We start from the raw sequence: 24,858 nt of genomic DNA, 5'->3' as shown, positions 1-24,858 counted from the left end.
TTTCAGCCATTACATCTTTTTGAGAGGATGTATGGGGGCTAGCAGTTATCTCGGTTTAAATACTACTCATCTTTGTAGGAGACAGAGCTGCTGGGTTGAATTCAGAACCTTCCTTATGTGGTGCACTAAGGCGCTATCTCCCTCACGCTCATTCATACTACATTTTAGTGGTAAGAGAGTGTTGGTTGGTTCTGTTTCTATGTTTATCTTTACAGTCTGGGATAGATGTTGTGGGTTTTCAACCTCATGACTGTCAATGAAAGAAAGCCATTGGAGACTGAACCAGCTTGCAAACAGCCATATCCCTCAGTTAAACCTTTGATATTATCTCCAAAGATAACCACTGGGCCATCTTTCTCAACCACATTTGATAGCAGGGCTCTATCTCCGGCCATATGTCTTGACGATCCACTGTCAAGAATCCACACTGTCGGTTCCACCTATTTAATGCCCTACAATACAAATGGATTAAACCTTCTTCGGAATCCAAACTTGGTTGGGCCCGACATACTTGTTGAATTGACCTTTGTCAGGCAAAACAACATTCTTAACTTTAATGTTCTCAACTTTCTCAATGACTGGACATTTGACCTTGTAAACAGCCTTAACAAATTTTTGTTTAGGCTTAGGCATAAATGTCTCCTTTCTAGCCTTAGGAGGACTAGCAGTCTTAGACCTATCATGCTTCCTATTATTCACATGCTGACGAGGAGTAGTCTTATCACTAGAAACATGCTTACCATTAAAATAAGCATACATCAAATTAAAAGCACAAGACATACAATTAGGAACACCACATACTTTATGAGAGGGATTAACAACAGGTAAATTATGCATGGTAGACATGGCATTTTTGTTATCCAACTCATGTGTGTCTGAGTTAGTCTCAGTTGCTTTCACAACTTTGACTGGAACTTTCGACACACTTGGCTTGGAAACAACCTTCTCATTAGCACGATCTTCAGCATGTATTTCTTCTTGAATAATAAAGGAGGTCTCATCAAATGGTTCAGCAATTGATCCTTTATAGAGGGGTTTATCAACACCCCTAAGCACATGTGGTACTTCCCTACCTTTAGCACATACATAAGGAGGGGAGTTTATGCCTAATTCTCCAATAGCAGCATTGTAATCAAAACCTATTCCAGATGTCTGATTAACAGCTTGCTTACTGTAGAACTCTTTAGCCTTCGAACAAGAATTAAATTAAGCTTTAACATTAGTCTCAAGACCGGTGATCTTGTCTTTGAGAATAGTTTCGAGTTGTCTATAACAATTAACTCTATTCTCTAGAAAAGATACTTGTTCTTTTAATTTGTCTTGATTAATGTGCACAAGTCTTAATTCATTGACCTCTCTCTCAAGGTCTTTGATCTGCTGACTTAACAGTTCATTATCACGACGAGCAAAATCTAAGGAACCTCCTAGATGATAAACTAATTCAGCATCAGTAAATTTTACCTCTTTTCTTGACGATGAAGTATTTCCATTAATAGTCATAAGAGCAAGATTCCCAACTTCTTCATCTTCACTATCAGTATCATCCCAGCTTTTTCCCTTTGCCAGATAAGCCCTTTCAGAGTTACTCTTCTGGTTTAAATCATAAGAGTTCTTGCTTACTTGCTTTGGCTTCCTGCATTTTATGGCAAAGTGTCCCAACTCATTGCAGTTAAAGCATCGAATGGTGCTCCGATCAACCATCCCTGTTTTGTATCCACCATTGCTGGTGTTAGAGGATGAAGATCCACCTTTCTGGAATCTGTTGTAGTTGGACTTGTATTTGAACTTGGGATTTCTCTTGAATCTGACATTGGAGAATCTCTTGACAATCTGGGCCATTGACTCATCTTCCAATTGCTCCAGCTCTTCCAAGGATTAAAAATCATCACCGGATTGATTTGTAGTAGGAGGATCATATTCTGCTACTAACACATTTTCCTCAGCCTTGGAAGACTGTACCATTCTCTCTGACTGTTGAGCTTGTTGTTGTTGTTGTTGACCTTCAGCTACTAGAGCAGTAGATGTGCTGACCACTCTATCTTTCCCGTAGACTTCCTTCTGCTGAATCTGCTCCAACTCATAGGTTTTTAACACACCATAGAGCCTTTCCAAAGAAATCTCACTCAGATCTCTCGCTTTTCTTATGGCAGTGATTCTATGTTCAAGATGAGTTGGCAGTGTTAAAAGGAACTTTTTGTTGATCTCCCTGATTGAATAATTTTTTCCATTTATGTTCAGGTTGTTGATCAATGCATTGTACCTCTCGAACACTTCAGTAATTCCTTCTCCTGGATTGGATTTAAAATGTTCATACTCAGAGGTTAGGATCTCTAACTTGTTCTCCCTAACTCCCTTTGTGCCTTCATTAATCACCTCAATAGTTTCCCATATGTGTTTGGAATTTTTACAGTTCATCACATGTCTGTTCATCAGGGGATCAAGGGAATCAACTAAAATTAATTGAAGGCTGACATCCAAGGAGACTTTTTCCTTTTCAGCAGGAGTAAAATCTTCAGGCTCTTTTGCATAGGTTCTAGCTTTGGTAATCATAACATCATTTTCTATAACCTCTGGTTCAATAACCATCGGAATTTTTGGACCCTTCTTTAACAAGTTCAGATATTTGAGATTTGCCACTTGTAAAAACAAGAGCATCTTCTTCTTCCACATAATATAATTTTCTTTATCGAATAGTGGGATTTTAACGGTTCCAACTTTTTGTGAAGTCATTATGAATTTTTGAATAAATAAAAATTCAAGGAGTGGAAGAATCACAAAAGTCTAGGATCTTGATTTGTTCGTTAATCAGAAGGCTTTGATACCAATTGTTAGGTCCCAATATGTTTGTAGAAGGGGGGTTGAATACAAACTATACCGTTTAATCGAATTTAATGCGGAATAAAAAATTGAAACAAAATTCAAGTTAAATAAAACTATTATTAAACTTGAAAGGTGTTACAACAACGGTATTGTTTACAAGGGATTAATCTCAAATTGATTATCACAAATCTAGAATAAATTTGACATGAACTTTTTTTATTTTTGCAATTAAAAAGATCAAATGCTAAAAGTAATTTGAGATTAAGTTCTAGGGATTTTGATCCGCTAGATAGTTACACATGAACAAGAGAATGATTTCCAGTGGTTTGGATTTAACTTGAATAACTAGAAATTAATGGTCTTAAATTTTGCAGTTGCAGATGAAATATTTTTGGGCGCCTGCTTCTGTGTTCTTGGTTGGTTGAAGAATATTGAATGAATCTGCTGCTTCTGTCTTTTATAATTCAATCAACAGAATCCACTTGAACTGGCATGACAATCCCATAGCTGGTAGAACTTTCGGTGAGACAATCTGTTGTACTACCATGACAATCGGTATGACTATCTCCTGAACTAGCAAGACAATCGGCATGATAATTGATTGAACTAGCAAGACAATCCCATAGCTGGTAGAACTTTCGGTATGACAATCAATTTGAATTAGTATGACTTTCGGTATGACAATCTGATTGTCATACCAGTTCAACTGATTGTCATGCTGAATTAATATTGAATATAAATTCAAAATCAATTCTGAAAATTCATAATATTAATTCAAAATTAATTAATCAATTAATTCAATAAATTAATCTTTGCAGATATAATTTATTTTCTTAATTAAATTATATGACTTAATTAATTAATAGAGAATTAATACTACTCTTGAACAACAACCATTCTTCTGAAAATCTTCTGAAAAAACACTGTCAATTATGACTCAATTCCACCACTTCAATATTGACACTCGATGTACTATCTGCTTCATGAGTGACTAACTTTCGTGACGTTTCTTCATGTCTTGACTTTGATAACTTGATTTTCTTCAGATTAAATCCCTGTAATTATCTGATACCCTGACAAGATCTCTGTCACTTGATTAAATCCACAATCTTGATTTATATCACTGAGGCTTGATCAATTTCTTGAACTTCTTCCAGTGAAGTAATTCCTCAAGTCTGTAGATGAACATTATTTCTGAATCCTTTGACAGATGTTACTTTGAGAGATCTCTTTGACGATAGAACCACTATTTACTTGTTATATTCTTATTAGAGTTGAGTTAAATCCTCGAATAAACAAATAGGCTATGACATATGCCTTTCAAAACCCGGTATGAATTGGGCCTATTTTGTTAAGTTGTGACAAGTTAAATGATGTGTGTGGAAAACTAAGCAGTGGGATGTGATACATTAGAGGGCTGGTCTTTTTTTCTACCTGGGCTGGAATACACAGGAGTATAAAATGTTAAAGGGGCTGGTGGATTTTGACCTGGGCAGGAGCCAACCCTAGCCCAGCCCATGATCTGGCCCTAGGTAAAGGCTTGTTTTTATAGTCAAAAAGTAGTACTTTTTAGCTTAAAAACTAAGCACAATAATTTAAAAAGAAAAATCGTGTACAAGGGCTGAGTTCCTAGGCTAAATAAGGTGTGGAAAATTCAAATTTGAAGTCAAACAGTAGCTGGGACGTTTTTATCATTTTTAAATGAATAAAAACTGAACAATGCGCTTACGGATCGAAAAATCATTCAAAAATTATGAAATTTTGGGAATGCTCTACAAATTTTCCAGAGGAACAAGGAAAAAAATTCACCTTAAAATTCATTTTCCTTCTATGACTTCTAAGCGACCGATAAATCAATTATGTATCAATTTCAAGGGTCCCGAAAAAAGTCATCCAAAATTTACAAAATAAATCTACATTATAGAAGGTAATATGCAGGTGAAAAATCCAAGTTTCAAGTCCAAAAGATATTTTGAGAATATTTTAGGATTTTTCGAATATTAAAATGGCCTTCTAGAGCGACTAAAATCCACATTTGCCTTTACCGACAAGACAGGCAAAAGTTTTGAATAGACAAATATCCAAACATAATATTCCTTATAAAATAGTGACTATGAGGTCCTAATAATACTTAAGTTTAAATTTAAAATAATTTTATCCGGATAAATAGGGTATGACGCCCTCAATCTCGGGGTTAGGAAATGAGGACCTACACACCTTTAAACTATGAACAAATAAGCATAAATCCCGATTAACTACTAACAGGATCAAACAGGATAAAGTTTGAGACAAGATTATAACTACCAACCATAATATATAAATTACAACCCAAAATAAAACCAAATTACATAATCGATTCCGACTTAGAACCGACAGATAACCCATTATATCTTTACAACTTTCTGGCTAAGCGCTTGCTCACACATAACCTAAACTATCTGCTCTGGCATCTGGAAGCCTACAACACGGTAGGCACCGCCAGGTACGCTCTTACAAGTAGTGCGCCTAACCTTGGCCATCCTCTCGCTTAACTGTCATGGTTAGATCAAAGCAAAACATTATGAGTATAAAACTCAGCAAGTAACTATATAACAGTTCTACGATACAAAATCCATTATATACCGTTACTGTTTTCAGGGTATTCTACTTTAACATCTCTAGATGGCAGATTTTTGTATTTGGGCTATGAAAGGTTTATGAAGAGATAGTTGGGCTTTCAAGAATCAAGGTTCAAGATAAGGCGAAAGCCGACATTCATCACAAATCATCAACAGGATCTTAAGGATCTTTCAAATGGAAAGCGAGAATCTATTCATCTTTGGGAATCAATTATATGATTGATAATATTATAAGAATCAGGGTTCACAACTGTATGCTAATCAATATCACAATCAACTCTTTTCAAAATATTATAAGTCATTTAATTTTCAAAGAATCAATTAATGAATAAGGAATTCAATTCCTCTTTAAATAATATGAAACCCTTGATTGGACTACTTTAACTTTCAATTCATAATAATACGGGTGATCAGCTCGTACTAACCTCCATCTGGTCTTTAAGGTACCTATGGCATAATTTCAGCCTTAAATCGGACTAGCCCCGCTAGCCTCTTATATGACTGGACTAGTCCCACTAGTCTCTTACGTCTCAAATCCAATCCATCAGGAATTCGTTTGGAAAATCTTGTGTCGGAAAAGAAAGGTTTTACTAAATTCAGTTTATCATTACCGAGAATATGAAATCATTCAGACTCTTTCAAGTCAAAACTCATTCTTAAGTTCAATTTCAAGAATTCAAAGAAAGTGAATAAATCAAAGATAAGCAAAGTTCAATGCTAGGGATTTTGATCAAATGATTACAAGGTATACAGTTTAGAGAATCAAAACGGGTTCAAGGATCATTATAGATATGATCACAAAGGGATGAAGGATTATCACGCAAAGGGGTCCATAAAGGTTCTTGTAGGGTTTACAAGAGTTCAAGGTATTAACAAGTGATCAGGATAAGAAAAGGTTACTAAAAGGCTGAACAATAATCTTATCAATAACAGGTTCACGAGGACAATGACAGGGCATCTCAAGAATCAATAATAGGTGTACAAATGCTATAAAAGTTCAATACTCTATTATGGCATGAACAATATCCTCTATGTAATAATTTACACAAGTAAGTAGTGTTACTTGCCTGAATTCGCTTTCCTGTTTCACAAAGGTTGAACTACTGCCACCTAGTACACTTTTCCCTTTCCTAGCCTGAATGCCCTCACGCTCCGAATCTACAATCCAAAAATCAAAACCTTAATTAGATTCCCACTCGACATTCCCAGAACGCTTAACAATTCCCTCTATCGCAATACCCTAAGAGTATATATACTCAATTATAAACACACAACACGTTTATACCAAAGCCTGTATACTTTAACCAAATAGACTTCGAATCACGCATTACGATGCAAATACGACATATAGCATTTAATCCTTGTATTTCAAACTATATACTTGAGTTATCATATCACTTATATAACCTTATATCAAGATGACTCAATCCTTCCTTTTTCATCAGTTAATTCGAACCAAAACAAACAAATAAATCACATATCTCTTAGAAATTTCACATGCAATCACTTAGCAAGGTAATGGAATCAAATCAATCACTTTTATACCTATACTCCATTCGGCTATAACCACAAAACACAACCGAAGAATCAAACATTAACATGCAAGCATCAAAATTGCATATAAACTTGACATCAAGTCACCACTCACTCTTTTAAGTCATCTTTAACCTAAACACTGACATGCATAGCTCTATCTTGACATGCATTTACTATTTCGTTCAAAACCAAGTCGAAATTACGTCGACAATCCATTAAACACATAAATCAACTTAATTCCTTAAGAACAAGCAAGAACACTCAAAATTTCCAAGAATCAAGTCATGCATGCATCATTGGGATTCTTAAACCACAACTCAATCTATTAATTCAATAATCTCTACAATCAATTAACAATAAACCATTTACATCATCAAAATCAACTTAATGATCAAGAACCACTCGGGTTTCAATCAAAACAATACATGCAACTTTTAATTCGATTCTTTGAACCATGAACTAATCTAATTTCTCAATATTATCCAAGAACAAACATCCACAATCATTCAAATCAGCACAATCAACTTAATAACTTTTGAAATCAAAATTCCATTCGGTTTTTAAGTAAACCACCACATGCAAACACAGAAAGTTAGTTTAAGGATACTAGAGCTCAGTTTTTAACATCATCACTCACCACTGGTTCACCGGTGCTCATCACCGGTGGCGGTGGCTTCCCCACTCGGGGGTTTCCAACCTTCAACCACCAATTTTCACAACAAATACACACATGCGAGCACATATCATCATTCCAAATCATTTAAAAATCAAAACCCTTTTTGTTTTCATAAGAACCGAATCAAAACCACCAAATCCAACTTTGGATTTTTCAAAAACCTTGGAGATAGCAACATGCATATATATATATATCAATATAGATGAAGCAAAATCTCACATAACCATGGTCTCACACTCGAAAAATGATGAAGAACAAGGGAAGGATTGAAGAGAGAGAGAGAGAGAATGAAATGAGAGAATGAGAGAAAAGAGAGAGTTCAGGTGAAGAAAATAAAGAAATGGGGTGGGGTTTATATACTATCAAGTAAGGGTAGTTTAGTAATTAGGTAATTATATTTCCAAATCATTCTTTATTCTTTTCCAAAAATGAATTCAATTAGTAAATATCTCTCTCGGAGAAGATGGGATTGATACGAATAATAATTTTAGAACGTAGATCTCAAAATTAGCTTTTCAGCCATATTTCTAAAATAATTTTTGAGAGAACGGTTGATTTAATACGGATTTTACAAGATTATGCTGAAAATAGCATTTTAACTCCATAAAATCATTTTAAAATTCACCGATCACGAAATAAATCCGTCTATCATTTTTAAAAAATCTCTAGGACTATTTTGAAGATAAAAAAACAAATTTTACGCCTTGACCCTATTCGGATAATTTTTATAAAAATGTATAAAGGTTCAATAAACCTTATTTTATATCAAATAAATCCCTTAAATTATTTTAAAAATCAACAGGTCACATAATCATGCATACAGACAAGCAAACATATATATTCATACATCACAACTCATATTTGATCACAAAATTTCCCTTTTTTATTATTCCCCTTTTTCGCGTAACGGGTTGTGTTCTACTTGACGACCCAACGCTGAGCGTTTCAATTACGCTTCATAATTAATTATCTTTACCAACTGACACTTCAATAGAATATAATACTTACTTAAACATTCCATTTCACATATCAACACATAGTTCACATTTAAACACTTTAATCCATTTTTAGGACGGGTTTCGTTCTACCTGACGGCCCGACAACACAGCTTATCCCCTAAGTTGACTCATCAAACTGGAACGCATCATTTTACGTTCCCAATTGCTAATGCACATTAAGGGAAATTAACAAACAAAATTATTTAATCCCTTTATTAAATCACATAAATTTGTAATTACACCACAAAATTATACTTTATTCACTTAATCATGTCGCGAAATTCCCAGTCGTCACATAGGGGTTTATGATATTTTAGAATAAAATCTATTTTTGTCTATCGGCAAGGCTTTTGACACTATAAAATTGAACATAAATATTCACTAGAAATATTCATTATATTGGGAATAAAACAATTGAGTATGACTCACTTTTAAATAATTTTATCAGTCTTGGCTCGTAAATGCGGTATTTGTATTTTCTTGGAAAATGTGTCTTTAGTTGTTGCCTTTGTTAATTTGACATAAACAACCTAGTATAGAATAGATCCTTATGTTGATATATCTATACCAAGTCATGTCTAATAAAGTGTGTTAGAAAAATATTTTTGAGCGATTTATCCTGAATATATCAGTTCAACTTGATTCCGGTTAATGTCATACAGGTGACCCTAAGGGAGGATTCTAAGTGACATAGAACCTAATTTATTTCTCACTTATTTTGACAAATCACCAAAACATAAAGGTAAAAGTATTTGTTGGGTTTTTAAGGCAAAAAACGCAGCGGAAACAATGTTTAAAAACTGTAAAAACCAGAAAATCGATACTCATCGCAAGATCCATATGAAAAGACAATATTTAATTCATGGTTAAGATGTTTACCTTAAGAAGTTTTACAATTTTGGTTGTCTAATGGAGGTCCAGGCTTTCAACAATCACTACGTATCCCGTCACGAAATGATCTACGCCTTGAAGGTATCCACACGAATGATCGAACGAAGGATGAGCGTGTACTAGCACTCGTAAATCAGAATCCGCCTCTCTCTCTCTCTCTCTTTCAAGCTACCAGGGTTTATGTTTTATCTTATAAAAATATAAAATCCTAGTTGTGTCCTAATAAGATATTATATAGGCAAGAGAAGAAGACTTCTAATCTTAAACTAATTTAGAGTTTTAATAAATCCGAAAATCCTAGTTATTATCAAATAAGTCTTACTTAATCATCCAATAACTCAATTTCGGAGTTAATAATTGTAATATCAGTGATTTTAAATAATAATAATAATAATAATAATAATAATTAGTAATGAATTTGATTCAAATTAGAATAAGAATTAAAAAAAAAATTATTTTGAGTTAGTAATTAGAATAGGAAAAGGAGTGATACATGGTCTATATATAATAGACACACCTCTTAAATAAAAATCTCATGTTATTATTATAACTCTAATAATTAAGAGACTGTTGTGGCGAGAAAAAGAAGAGGAGAGCGAGGAGAGGAGGTGAGGAACAGAGGCTCATCCCGGTATAATAGTTCTGTGCCCACAATATCGGGTAATTATTCATGAATTGTTATTAAAATTAATAATCGGGTACATAGAGTTTCTCCCCTTGCTTGCCATGATGTAGGATTGTAATCTAGTTAATTTGTGTAGGCTGTATATGCATCACTATTACAATTATATAATATTTTATCGATATTGAGGGTCTTGTGAGTAACATATGGAATGTGTAAATACTTAAAGGTTATTATTATAGATGAGCATGACACCGTGTGACTTGTGTACACTCCCTGATTCATATAGTTTGTAAATGGTCTGTTGCTCGTGTTTTGTTCAACCGGGGTTATGTAATAATAATTTTTATTATATATTTGTTTAATAATAAATAATATTTTCTTTTTATTTAGTTTTATTAGTACGTATGCATGGCTTGGATATAGTTTTATAATGTCAATGGATTTGTTTAAGTATACATATTTTATTAATTAATTGATAGTATATTTAAGTTACATGTGTCTCTTGAGTTGTTAAAATAATGTGAGATTATTGTACAATTATATGTAAGTGAGTATGTACATGTTAGTCAAATTAAAATCTTTTCCTTTATAATTAAATGAGTTGTTTCTTGCTTTGGTTTTATTGTTACTGGTAAGTTGGTATTGGAAGGTCACTTTTATGTCATTATAATATACATATGACATGCCATGTATATGTTGTGTATTAATTGAGATCCTTGCATGTAATGCTATTATTAGTATGTTAATGTACTTTGTTATATTTTTTTTAATTAACCAATTATTATTTTGGCGGTGAATCATGTTAACCTATCTGACTTGGCTAAGCTATATGTCCACATTCTTTATTTAATTAATTTAGATAGCACAGTGCATACATTTCCAAATTGGTACTAGACTTGTATGTAAAGTATGATAATAACATGACTGGTTTGTGGTGTCTCTGTCAGTAATATAACTCGTGCTTAGGAACTGTAAATTTAACTAATATAAATTTTATTTTGGGTTATTTGAGAAATAATTTTTTTTAAAAAAACAATAATATTAATTATAATTTTTTTTATATATAATTAGATTCGGGCCGGGAAATTAGCGGATCATTTGCGTAATTCGTTAGTATTAAGTTGCGATTTCGAGGTACGGATTATGTCCCCTTTTATTCAACGCTACTCCTCTTGTCCATTATATTTATTTGATTCATTCCGTTCTACTTTCTGTTCATTCCGTTAATATTTGCTTTGACCATTTTAACTTCCGAAAATTGTTTTAAAATTTGATTTTGAAAATTTAGACAAAAAGTATTTACGACACCCACCTGCTTTGGAAATTTGTATCATTTATCTCAGGTGAGTTTTAAATTTTGCGAGAATATTTATTTTTAACCCTTAGCGTGATATAGGGTATACCGAGTTAACTAGCTGTAGGGGTACTACAGCCATGTCATTACGGCACCAGTGACATGACACTTCCGTGACAGTGTGATTGGTCACGGCGTGTCCTGCTGTTAGCTCTTGGGAGGAACTTTTGCGCATTTGATATTTGTTCAGGATACGTGGGTGCACCCAGAGTTTGATTTGTGATTTAATTTATGGTGACGTTGTATATGCCGTACACGTTATCCATTTTGTTGCACGCATTAGGTACCCTATGATGTGTGTATTTGTATATATTCTGATCTCGGTATAAAATATCCTAACCCCTCATTGTTTCAGCCTTACTTATTTTTAAAATTGTTGTTTTATTGAAAATTGTTGATTATTTATTTCTGATCTTTTGTTTTATAAATTGTATTCCAAATCCGTACTGGGCGTTTGGCTCATGCCGTATTCTTTTTCTGGCAGGTGCTTAGGGGGATCTGGGACTGTGTGATGGATAGCTACCCTTTATTTCGTTTTTAGGATTTCAGACTTCTATCATTATTGAGACTTAATTTCTTATTAGAGATTTCAGCATTTATATTATTGGTTTAGACATTTTGGAGATTTAATATCATTTTAGACTGTTAAATTATTGTTAGAAATATATTAGTGCTCTGTTTGCAGGTTTTTGGATTTTAAGTAATATCTCCCTTCTATTTTAAGAAGGGGGTGTTACAGAGATGGTATCAGAGCTTAGGTTCTTTCTTGTAGAAAGCCTACTTAGGTTGACCTGTGAGTTTGGGTAGAAGATAGGATGGGTATTCTATTTAATTTCGTTTTATTCTGCTTTATCATTTGAAATCTGTTTATAACTGCTTCATCATATTTATTCTTGTAATCTTCATTCGTTCGCTATCTTATATTGTAGATGCCTCCTAGACGTGATCCTTTTCATATTGACCCCGTTCAGCTTACTGAGATGATAGGGCAAGCAGTGGCTCAGGCTGTACAGCAGGCTTTGGCAAACCAAGGAAATCAGAATGGAGAGGGAAATCAGAATGGAGAAGGAAATCAGAATGGAGCGGGAAATCAAAATGGACACGGAAATCAGAATGGCAATGGTAATCAGAATCAGAATGGTCAGGGCCATCAGTTAGAGCCGTTTGTATGGTTGGAGAGGTTTGTGAAGCAGAAACCAGATTCTTTTAGTGCAGCACCGACTTCTATTGATGCTGAAAATTGGATTGTTCATCTTGAGAAGATTTTTGATGCAATGGGTTGTGATGAGATTCAGAAGGTCAGGTTAGCTGTGTATAAGTTGGAGGGGGATGCTCAGAGGTGGTGGAGAGGAGTGAAAGCTACTAAAGGGGAGCAGTATACAGAGGCTTTGGAATGGCAGGGATTCAAGGAGGTATTTTATGAGCAGTACTTCTCTAATGCTGATAGGGAGGCTTATTTGAGGGAGTTTCATTCTATTATGCAGCACCAGGATGAGAGCATTACTGATTATATGGCGAGGTTTATAAGGCTGGCTGGATTTGCTGGGACAGTTGCAGGGACTGCTACACAGCAGGCTGATAAATTTAAATGGGGGTTGAAGTCTCATCTGAGGGGTTCCATAATTTCTTTTAAATTTGATAATATGGCAGAGGCGGCTGATGCAGCAAAGGATGTTGAGAAGGAGCGCATAGATTTCAGGACTTCCAGATCTAACAGTGGTAGTAAGAGGACTAGGGATGATCAGGGTTTTGCACAGGTTAGACAGTGGTATGGAGGTCAGAATGGTCAGCAGGGACAGTGGCACGGACAGAATCAGAATAGGGGTGGTCAGTCATTCCACAGCCGGAATCAGTATATTGGTCAGAATCAGAATCAGCAGTTTCAACGACAGAAGCAGCCTAGGCAGTGGCAGAATCGTCAGCAGGGGCAGAGCCGTTACTCAGTATATGGGGGAAACCCCAATATGATTCCAGTGGCTCCTTGTGCTACATGTGGTGGACATCATCCAGGTAGAGCTTGTTACAGACAGACTGGGGCTTGTTTCTTGTGTGGTAGCTTATCCCATAGGGCAAAGGATTACACAGTGTCACGCAACCCTGGTGGAGGAGGAGCTGGCGGTGGTAGTGGCAGTGGAAGTCAGCAGAATCCTACAGCCAGAGTGTTTGCATTGACGGCAAATCAGGCAGCAGCTAATTCAGGTACCGTTTCAGGAACACTTCTTGTTGGTAGACGTGATGCTTATGTGTTATTTGATACTGGTTCAACCCATTCTGTTGTGTCTTTATCGTTTGTTCGTCATCTTGATGTTGCACCTTCATTATTATATCCTCATATGTCTATTTCTACCCCGATGGGGACTTCTGTTGTTATTTCTGATATGTATCGAGAGTGTCCGATAGCTGTTGGAGATAGAAATTATAAGGTTAACTTGCTTCCGATGGAGATGCATGACTTTGATGTTATCTTGGGTATGGATTGGTTGAGTGAACATCGTACCACAATTGATTGTCAAGGAAAAAGGGTGATCTTTGGGGATGCAGATAAACCAGAATTTGTATACCAAGGGTCTCAGCCGAAGGGGGATGTTAAGTTAATTTCTGCTCTAAAGGCGAGTAAATTGTTGTCTAAGGGCTGTGATGGCTACCTTGCTTTCGTGAAGGATACATCGAAGGATGAACCTCGCATCGAGGATTATCCAGTTGTGAGGGAGTATGAAGATGTGTTCCTCGATGAGCTACCAGGTTTGCCACCACATAGAGAGGTGGAGTTTACTATTGAACTAGTTCCAGGTGCTGAGCCTATTTCCAAGGCGCCTTACCGTATGGTACCACTTGAGTTACAAGAATTGAAGGAGCAGCTACAAAAGTTGTTGGATAGGGGATTTATTAGGCCAAGTGTGTCTCCTTGGGGCGCTCCTGTGCTGTTTGTGAAGAAGAAGGATGGTTCCATGAGGTTGTGCATTGACTACAGGGAGTTGAATAAGGTGGCTGTGAGAAACAGGTATCCTTTGCCACGCATTGATGACTTGTTTGATCAGTTGCAAGAGGCGAAGTATTTTTCGAAGATAGATTTGAGATCTGGTTACCATCAGTTACTTAGGGAGGAAGACATTCCGAAGACTGCATTTCGCACTCGTTATGGTCATTATGAGTTTCTCGTGATGTCCTTTGGGTTGACGAATGCACCAACGGTATTTATGGATTTGATGAATCGGGTCTTTCATGATTATCTGGATAAATTTGTGGTGGTCTTCATCGATGATATCTTGATATACTCTAGGAGCAGAGAGGAGCATGAGGAGCATTTACGTACTGTACTTGAAATTTTGAGGGAGAAGAAGTTGTTTGCGAAATTTTCCAAGTGTGAATTCTGGTTGGAGGAAGTGGCATTCTTGGGGCATATTGTATCTGGTAGGGGCATTGAGTTGGATCCTGCAAAAGTTGAGGCTATTACTAATTGGCCCAGATCTAGCAATGTGACGGAGGTGAGGAGTTTCTTGGGTTTGGCAGGTTACTACAGGCGTTTTGTGGAAGGTTTCTCTTCTATAGCTTTGCCATTGACTCAGCTAATGAGGAAGGGAATTAAGTTCGAGTGGAACGATGATCGTGAGAAGAGCTTTCAAGAGTTAAAAAAGAGGTTGGTGTCAGCTCCAATACTTGTGTTGCCATCAGGGAGTGGAGGTTTTCAGGTTTATAGTGATGCTTCTAAGAGAGGATTGGGGTGTGTGCTTATACAGCATGGGAAAGTGATTTCTTACGCCTCTAGGCAACTTAAACCTTATGAGGTAAACTATCCTACCCATGACTTGGAGTTAGCGGCTGTCGTATTTGCTTTGAAGATCTGGAGACACTATCTTTATGGAGAGACTTGTGACATCTTTACTGATCATAAGAGTCTCAAATACATCTTTACTTAGAAGGAGCTTAACATGAGGCAGCGGAGGTGGCTTGAACTTCTTAAGGATTATGATGCAAATATTCAGTACCATCCGGGGAAGGCGAATGTAGTGGCAGACGCTCTTAGTAGGAAGAACTTGGGGAGTGTTGCATCTCTCATTACTCAGCCGCACCTTATTTCAGATTTAGAGCGCTTGGGTGTTGAGTTGTATGTTAGAGGATCAAGTGGTAGCATTGCAAATTTGAAAGTGGAACCGAATCTTGTTTCAAGGGTTAAGGAAGCTCAGAAGGATGATACAGGTTTGAAAGCTATTAGATCTAAGGTGGCAGGTGGCAAGCAAAAACACTTTCGTGTTGATGATGAGGGTGTGATATGGTTGGGTAGTAAATTGTGTGTTCCTGCAGACATGACGATTCGTGAAGAAATTTTGAAGGAGGCTCATAGTTCTTCATTTTCTATTCATCCAGGTTCCACCAAGATGTATGGAGATTTGAAGAAGCACTTCTGGTGGAGTGGAATGAAGGGAGATATAGCAGAATTTGTGGAAAAATGTCTTACATGTCAACAAGTGAAGATAGACCATCAGAGGCCTAGTGGATTGTTGCAACAGCTAGATATTCCAGTTTGGAAGTGGGAAAACATTACTATGGATTTTGTAACTCATTTGCCGAGGACTTTCAAGAAGAATGATGTTATATGGGTGGTGGTTGATAGACTCACTAAGTCCGCTCACTTATTGCCTATTAAAGAGACTACTCATGTTCATGAGTTGGCAGAGATTTTTCAGCGAGATATTGTTAGACTTCATGGTGTGCCTGTGTCGATAGTTTCTGACAGGGATACGAGATTTACATCGCGTTTTTGGAAGGGGTTCCAGCAAGCTTGGGGTACGAGACTTAATCTTAGTACAGCTTATCATCCGCAGACCGATGGACAGTCAGAAAGGACGATCCAGACGTTGGAGGAAATGTTGAGGGCATGTGCTTTGGAGTGGACAGGTGATTGGGATAAATATTTGTATCTGGTTGAGTTTGCGTATAATAACAGTTGGCACGCGAATATTGGCATGCCACCATTTGAGGCTCTGTATGGTAGGAGATGTAGGGCACCATCTTGTTGGGATTAGGTTGTGAGAGAGTCATTGAAGGGCCAGAGTTGGTTGGAATCACTAATGAGAAGGTAGAGAAAATTAAAGAAAGTTTGAAGGAAGCTCGATCGCGTCAAAAGAGTTATGCGGATCAACATCGGAAGTTTGGTGGATTTGAGCCAGGTGATCATGTGTTCTTGAAGGTGTCTCCTTGTAAGGGTGTGAAACATTTTGGTATGAAAGGAAAGCTTAGTCCAAGATATGTTGGCCCTTTCGACGTTATAGAGAAAGTAGGGGAAGTATCTTATAGAGTTGCGTTGCCACCACAACTATCTCATGTACATAATGTGTTTCATGTGTCAGTTTTGAGGGGCTACAAATATCATCCACTACACGTAGTTCATTATCCATTGCATAAGATTAGAGAGGACCTTTCGTGCGAGGAAGAAGCTGAGGCTATCTTAGCTCGAGAGGAGCGAGTTTTGAGGAAGAACACCATTCCGTTTGTGAAGGTTTTGTGGAAAAATCATTCTGAGAGATAGGCTACTTGGGAATTAGAAGAATCTATTCGTGAAAAATATCCGCATTTATTGGATTCAAGTACAAGTATTTAGTTTTGTTTGATTCCGGGGACGGAATCCTTTTTAAGAGGGTATATATGTAATATCAGTGATTTTAAATAATAATAATAATTATAATAATAATAATAATAATAATTAGTAATGAATTTGATTCAAATTAGAATAAGAATTAAAAAAAAAATATTTTGAGTTAGTAATTAGAATAGGAAAATGAGTGATACATGGTCTATATATAATAGACACACCTCTTAAATAAAAATCTCATGTTATTATTATAACCCTAATAATTAAGAGACTGTTGCGGCGAGAAAAAGAAGAGGAGAGCGAGGAGAGGAGGTGAGGAACAGAGGCTCATCCCGGTATAATAGTTCTGTGCCCACAATATCGGGTAATTATTCATGAATTGTTATTAAAATTAATAATCGGGTACATATAGTTTCTCCCCTGCTTGCCATAATGTAGGATTGTAATCTAGTTGATTTGTGTAGGCTGTATATGCATCACTATTACAATTATATAATATTTTATCGATATTGAGGGTCTTGTGAGTAACATATGGAATGTGTAAATACTTAAAGGTTATTATTATAGATGAGCATGACACCGTGTGACTTGTGTACACTCCCTAATTCATATAGTTTGTAAATGGTCTGTTGCTCGTGTTTTGTTCAACCGGGGTTATGTAATAATAATTTTTATTATATATTTGCTTAATAATAAATAATATTTTCTTTTTATTTAGTTTTGTTAGTACGTATGCATGGCTTGGATATAGTTTTATAATGTCAATGGATTTGTTTAAGTATACATATTTTATTAATTAATTGATAGTATATTTAAGTTACATGTGTCTCTTGAGTTGTTAAAATAATGTGAGATTATTGTACAATTATATGTAAGTGAGTATGTACATGTTAGTCAAATTAAAATCTTTTCCTTTATAATTAAATGAGTTGTTTCTTACTTTGATTTTATTGTTACTGGTAAGTTGGTATTGGAAGGTCACTTTTATGTCATTAAAATATAAATATGACATGCCATGTATATGTTGTGTATTAATTGAGATCCTTGCATGTAATGCTATTATTAGTATGCATATGTACTTTGTTATTTATTTATTTTTATTTTTTTTAATTAAGCAATTATTATTTTGGCGGTGAATCATGTTAACCTATCTGACTTGGCTAAGCTATATGTCTACATTCTTTATTTAATTAATTTAGATAGCACAGTGCATACATTTCCAAATTGGTACTAGACTTGTATGTAAAGTATGATAATAGCATGACTGGTCTGTGGTGTCTCTGTCAGTAATATAACTCGTGCTTAGGAACTGTTAAATTTAACTAATATAAATTTTATTTTGGGTTATTTGAGAAATAATTTTTTTTTAAAAAAAACAATAATATTAGTTATAATTTTTTCTTTTTATAATTAGATTCGGGCCGGGAAATTAGCGGATCATTTGCGTAATTCGTTAGTATTAAGTTGCGATTTCGAGGTACGGATTCTGTCCCCTTTTATTCAGCGCTACTCCTCTTGTCCATTATATTTATTTGATTCATTATGTTCTACTTTCTGTTCATTCCGTTAATATTCGCTTTGACCGTTTTAACTTCCGAAAATTGTTTTAAAATTTGATTTTGAAAATTTAGATATATGTTTACGCGGTTTTCAAAAAGTATTTATGACACCCACCTGCTTTGGAAATTTGTATCATTTATCTCAGGTGAGTTTTAAATTTTGCGAGAATATTTATTTTGAACCCTTAGCGTGATATAGGGTATACCGAGTTAACCAGCTGTAGGGGTACTACAACCATGTCATTGCGGCACCAGTGACATGACACTTCCGTGACAGTGTGATTGGTCACGGCGTATCTTTCTGTTAGCTCTTGGGAGGAGCTTTTGCGTATTTGATATTTGTTCAGGATACGTGGGTGCACCCAGAGTTTGATTTGTGATTTGATTTATGGTGACGTTGTATATGCCGTACACGTTATTCATTCTGTTGCACGCATTAGGTACCCTATGATGTGTGTATTTGTATATGTTCTGATCTCGGTATAAAATATCCTAACCCCTCGTTGTTTCAACCTTACTTATTTTTAAAATTGTTGTTTTATTAAAAATTGCTGATTATTTATTTCTGATCTTTTGTTTTATAAATTGTATTCCAAATCCGTACTGGGCGTTTGCCTCGTGCCGTATTCTTTTTCTGGAAGGTGCTTAGTAGGATCTGGGACTGTGTGATGGATAGCTACCATTTATTTCGTTTTTAGGATTTCAGACTTCTATCATTATTGAGACTTAATTTCTTATTAGAGATTTCAGCATTTATATCATTGGTTTAGACATTTTGGAGATTTAATATCATTTTAGACTGTTAAATTATTGTTAGAAATATATTAGTGCTCTGTTTGCAGGTTTTTGGATTTTAAGTAATATCTCCCTTCTATTTTAAGAAGGGGGTGTTACAATAGTAAATTCAAATTTCTTATTTATTTAATTCATTAAGTTTTACTTAATTAATAATAAATAATTCGAATTACTTACATTTAATTTAAATCTAAAATTAAATTAAATAAATTTTCAATCATTCTTTGTGTGACCCTTTAGATTATTATTACGTTGGCAATAATTTTAAATCTAATTTAAAATCGTAAACAATGAGCGGCATCTAGTAATACATCATTGCCACCCAAGTAATAATAATTAAATCAGTGATCGATTAAACCTTTCGTGAATAATGTATAATATAATTTAATCCCTTTAACCATATATTGTAAATTAAACTCAAGGCATGTTATGTGTCATTCTCTTCATGGTTTGATCCAGGTTTCCTTGATCAATGAGTAGACTATCATTTCAAATCACTATTGGAGCACAACGCCACGTATTTCACAGTCTAGCTCACACAAGAGGCCAATAATATCTCTCCAAAATTATGAGGGTTAAATCCTTTCTAGATCATTCATATTTCATGATTCCCGATATAGTTGAAGTACACTTTTATCATTATCCGGGAAAAGGTAACTTTTGATGTAATCAAAGTATATTAATCATCGTATAGAAATATAATGATTTCAAGTCGAAGGACCATTAAATCATTATAACTGTGAGAATTACTTATGACACAACAGACATTTAGAATCTCACATTGGGTTTATCCAACACAATGTATATTTACATCTGCATGTGTTTTCGACTTTAGTATCACTATACTTAAGATCAATGAGATGTGATATTCAGTCAACAAATACACTAGTTTTAATACATTATTATTGTCCCTTAATAATAATACTCGACTAGGGATATTTGGGAATATCGATACTATTTACATAATCTCATTTCTAAGTCACGTACTTAGAGATATAGAATGCATATCATATTCCAAGGATATCTATTAATTTAATATTTATATGGCAGTAAATTAAGACATAATAAATTATAAAAAGAATAATCGATAGAACATAAAATTAATAATTCAAATGTCATAAACAAAACATAATAATGTTGTCTTCATGGCACAAACACTAACAATATTGATCTCTCAATCTTCCAATTTTTGGTATTTGTCAAAACTACTAGTGAAAATTAAATATATGTGTGCACAAGTTACTTCCCTAAATGTATTCATGATACAAAATAAAAATACGGAGAATAGTTTCCCCTCAATAGAGGCACACAAAACAATTAAGCACGTAAGAGATAAGTCTAGAATTTACCATAAGTGATAAGTGTCAGAATCTTATCACTTATTCATTTATCGAAACTTTTCTTTTGATAATTGCAAGAAAAATGTTAGATAACGATAATTTTATTTTATCCCATAGAGTACTTTCTTCCCCTTTTTGATAAAAGCCAAAAAGTTAGGATTAGTATCAAGGAAGGGAACAAATAAGGGAACTAATGACAAAATAAGGGCCTAAATTATTACAACCAAGGCACCACTTATCCCTTATAACTCCAAACTAGTCAAACTCCGAAACTTCACATATTTGGGACTAATTTTAATTAATTACATATTCGTCAAATCTTAATCTACGAATACATAATAATCTCTCAATTTACAAGAAAAAGAATAAACCGTGTTAGGTCCGTCTTGTAAGTGTATGATTTCTGTTTAGAATCGAAGTTGGTTCATTGAGTTCCTTGTCCCGAATTGATTGTTTTGAGATCAATTAAAACTGCATTTGATTTTAAATTGTGAGAATGAAAGTTTTCATTTTTTGTGCATAACAACTTTAATATCAAATAAGTTTATTTAGAGTAAAATGAGAAATTGAATAAATTTGGATTGAGGTTGATTTTTTGAATTTTTGGTCGTTTACTTGTGGAAAATTATTTCACTTTTCTATTTTCTGTTATTCTAAAATTTTCTGAAATTTTCATTTCTAAAAAACAGTTGAAAACTGAGAACATGTGTTCCAAATACCAAAATAATATATGGTCAATTTTCTATTTTCGGTTAATGACAAGATAATTTAAGTAAATATATAGAAGAGCAACGTCTCACAAATTCCATTGTATATACATGTTTTTTTAACATGTTTAAATAACTTTTTTAGATAAAATATAATTAAAGATAACAAATAAAATATAAAAACAGTCTCATGAAATAGGTTGAATAATGAAATTTTCTAATTATATGACTAAGTATATATATATGATTTAGTAGATTTTATTAAATAATCCAATTATTAATTATATACTAACTTTTTGAAGAATTTTCTGCGGAATAACTCGTAATTAAGTTCTAGTTCTAATCAGCAGTCTCTTCTTTATTTATCTAACATATAAGTTATTTATATTATATTATTAAGTTCTTTCATATAATGTATATATTAATATTAGAAAAATATTATATAATTATTATTTTAATCAAACTAACAAATAATAGTTAAATTAAACTATTTTGAAATAAACAGGCGCATAGTTTTTTTGTTTTCATTTTTCAAAACTCAGCTCTGAAAACAAAAAACAGAAAAATAATACCAAAAACTAAGGGAAGTGGAGGCAGGTCTACCCTTGATTTTCTGATTTTTTTTTTCAATCAACCAAGTAATATTTTCAAAGTCAATCTTGGATCAAACACACTTATTTCAAGAACAAAAACTTTACTCACCTATAAACTATTGTTTAGTTTGAAGGAGTGTCAGTGGGAGTCAACATTCTGGTTGTTACTTGCAATAGGCATGTAATCGAAAAAGGAAGAAAATTACTTGGTGACCTGACCAAACATTGTTCATATATGTACTATCTCTCTCTGTACTAGCTTTATACACGGGATATTTTAAATTTTTTAAGTTTTTTAAATGTTATGTTATTAATTTAATCTTATAATTTGATTTTATTTACTTTTAATGGGAGTTATATATGTAATTTTATTTAATTTTAGAATATATATTTGATATATTTTTGTGTTATTGTAATTTTGAAATTAACAAAGTCTGTAGTGTTTATTTTTTTCCTCAGTATCATCTTTGTACTTCATACAATAATTTTTCAAATTATTTAAGTGAAATTATTTTTTTAACTTATTTACAACTATATTTTTGCAAAATATTAATTTGAATAAATCTAAATATCTAATTCATAATTTTATATTGGGAAAATTTGTAACTGAAAAATTTAAAATTTCCTTAAAAGTTTTTTTGATAACATATCTATGTGGTGATTATCATTTTACCAAAAACAGTGTAGTAAAATTTATCTTTATGTGTTTGTTATTATTATATTATCTTATTTATATCTTTTTAAATTTTATTATATAAAATATGCTTATAAACATGTTAAATAATATATAATATGTTATATTATGGTTATTGTATCTCATGTATAAACATTGGGAATATATGTAGTGAAATTTGTAACTAAAAATTTAAAGTCACCTTAAAGGTTTTTTTTATAACATATCTATGTGATGATTATTATTTTATTAAAAAATAGTAAATTAAAATTTATATTTACATGTTTTTTATTATTACATTATTTTATTTATATCTTTTTAAATTATATTGTATAAATTATACTTTTAAACATGTTAAGTAATATATAATATGTTTTCAAGTTTTTTTATATTTGTTTTGTAGTGTTTATGTTATGATTATTGTATCTCATGTATGAACATGTTACATATTTTCATTTTCGTGTTAATTTGATTATTTATATCTTAGTATTTTCTTTGAAATTTATATTTATTTATGTATCATATATTTTAGTTATATTATTTTTTGATATATTATAATATTTTAACTTAAATTAGAATACTTTTTTATAACATATCTATGTGGTGAATATTATTTTACCAAAAAATAGGGTAGTAAACTTTATCTTTACATGTTTGTTATTATTATATTATCTTATTTATATCTTTTTAAATTATATTGTACAAAATATACTTTTAAACATGTTAAGTAATATATATTATCTTATTTTATAATTATTGTATCTCATGTATAAATATTGGGAATATGTATAGTGAAATTTGTAATTAAAAATTTAAAGTCACCTTAAAAATTATTTTATAACATATCTATGTGGTAATTATGATTTTACCAAAAATTAGTGTAGTAAAATTTATCTTTTACATGTTTGTTATTATTATGTTAGCTTATTTATATTTTTTTTTAAAATTAGATTATATAAAATATACTTTTAAAGATGTTAAGTAATATATAATATGTTTTCAAGTTTTTCTATATTTTTTTTTTGCGGTGTTTATGTTATGGTTATTGTATCTCATGTATAAACATGTTAAATTTTTTCATTTTCGTGTTAATTTGATTATTTACATCTTAGTATTTTTTTGGAATTTATATTTATTTATATATTATATATTTTAATTATATTAATTTTTTAATATATTATAATATTTTAACTTAAATTAATCGTTCTTTATTGTCGATACTTACTTATTATAAATGCATTAGAAATAATTCGAGTTTATTATGAAAATTACGGTGACGACCAAATCACACTACGACCATAGTTATAAAATGATGTTGTGGTTTTGAAATGATATCTTTTATCTATATTTTTAAATTATTTTGTCTATATTTGTATATCCTGTTTTTATTTATCTTTTAATTATTTTATTTTTCGTAAAATATTATTGTTTTGTTGTACTTCTGTACTTTCTGATTTATTAATTAATTGATGTGACTTTTTTTACCTTTTTTATATTTTTTATTTATATATTTGTTCTTTATATATGTTTGTTTGTTTCCATTATTTTTTTTATATTTGTTTAGGGTTTTCTATTTAAAATAATTACATATTATAAATTATTAGAATGAGTTTTATTGAACAAACTATATCTTTATGTTTCATGAGTTTAAATAATAAAATAAATAATTTGTTTTTTTGTTGTAAGCGTGTGTTGTTATGTCACAGACGGGATAACTATGGACGACAAAACTATCTCACCGTAACATTTTAAGCGGTTTACACTAATTATATATAGAATTTTAGTGTGTAGTTATGTTACATTAATTATATATAGGATAACTATGTTTTTTTTTGAAAACAAAATACGATCTCATTAAATCAAATCAAAGTAGAATCATACATGAGTGTCTCCAACATATAAGACGGAGGAGACTGAAAAAACTTAAAGCAACCTACCATACAAGGTACTCTAGCAAACAAGTGAGCAACCTTATTGGCTTGCTTTTTAACTTTAACAAAAGAAACAGACAACCCCGAGTGGCTTCTAAGACTAGTTTGACACACATTCAGAACATTCCCTACTTCTGTGAAATACTTTACAC

The 24,858-nt window shown here is 32.9% G+C and overlaps 1 protein-coding gene across 1 annotated transcript; it reads left to right on the top strand.

Moving 5' to 3' along the window:
• Positions 1 to 12,792: 12,792 nt before the first annotated feature.
• LOC141708745 (uncharacterized) lies at positions 12,793 to 24,490 on the top strand. Its single transcript, XM_074512513.1, has 6 exons — positions 12,793 to 14,441; positions 14,934 to 15,124; positions 15,665 to 15,859; positions 16,193 to 16,414; positions 16,543 to 16,841; positions 24,482 to 24,490. The coding sequence occupies exons 1-6, from the start codon at positions 12,793 to 12,795 to the stop codon at positions 24,488 to 24,490; spliced, it is 2,565 nt and encodes an 854-aa protein (XP_074368614.1).
• Positions 24,491 to 24,858: the final 368 nt, after the last annotated feature.

The sequence above is a fragment of the Apium graveolens genome, chromosome 1, assembly GCF_009905375.1.
Source record: "Apium graveolens cultivar Ventura chromosome 1, ASM990537v1, whole genome shotgun sequence".
Taxonomy (NCBI): domain Eukaryota; kingdom Viridiplantae; phylum Streptophyta; class Magnoliopsida; order Apiales; family Apiaceae; genus Apium; species Apium graveolens.
Note: the sequence above shows the minus strand (reverse complement) of the source record. Positions and strands in the feature narration are given on the sequence as shown.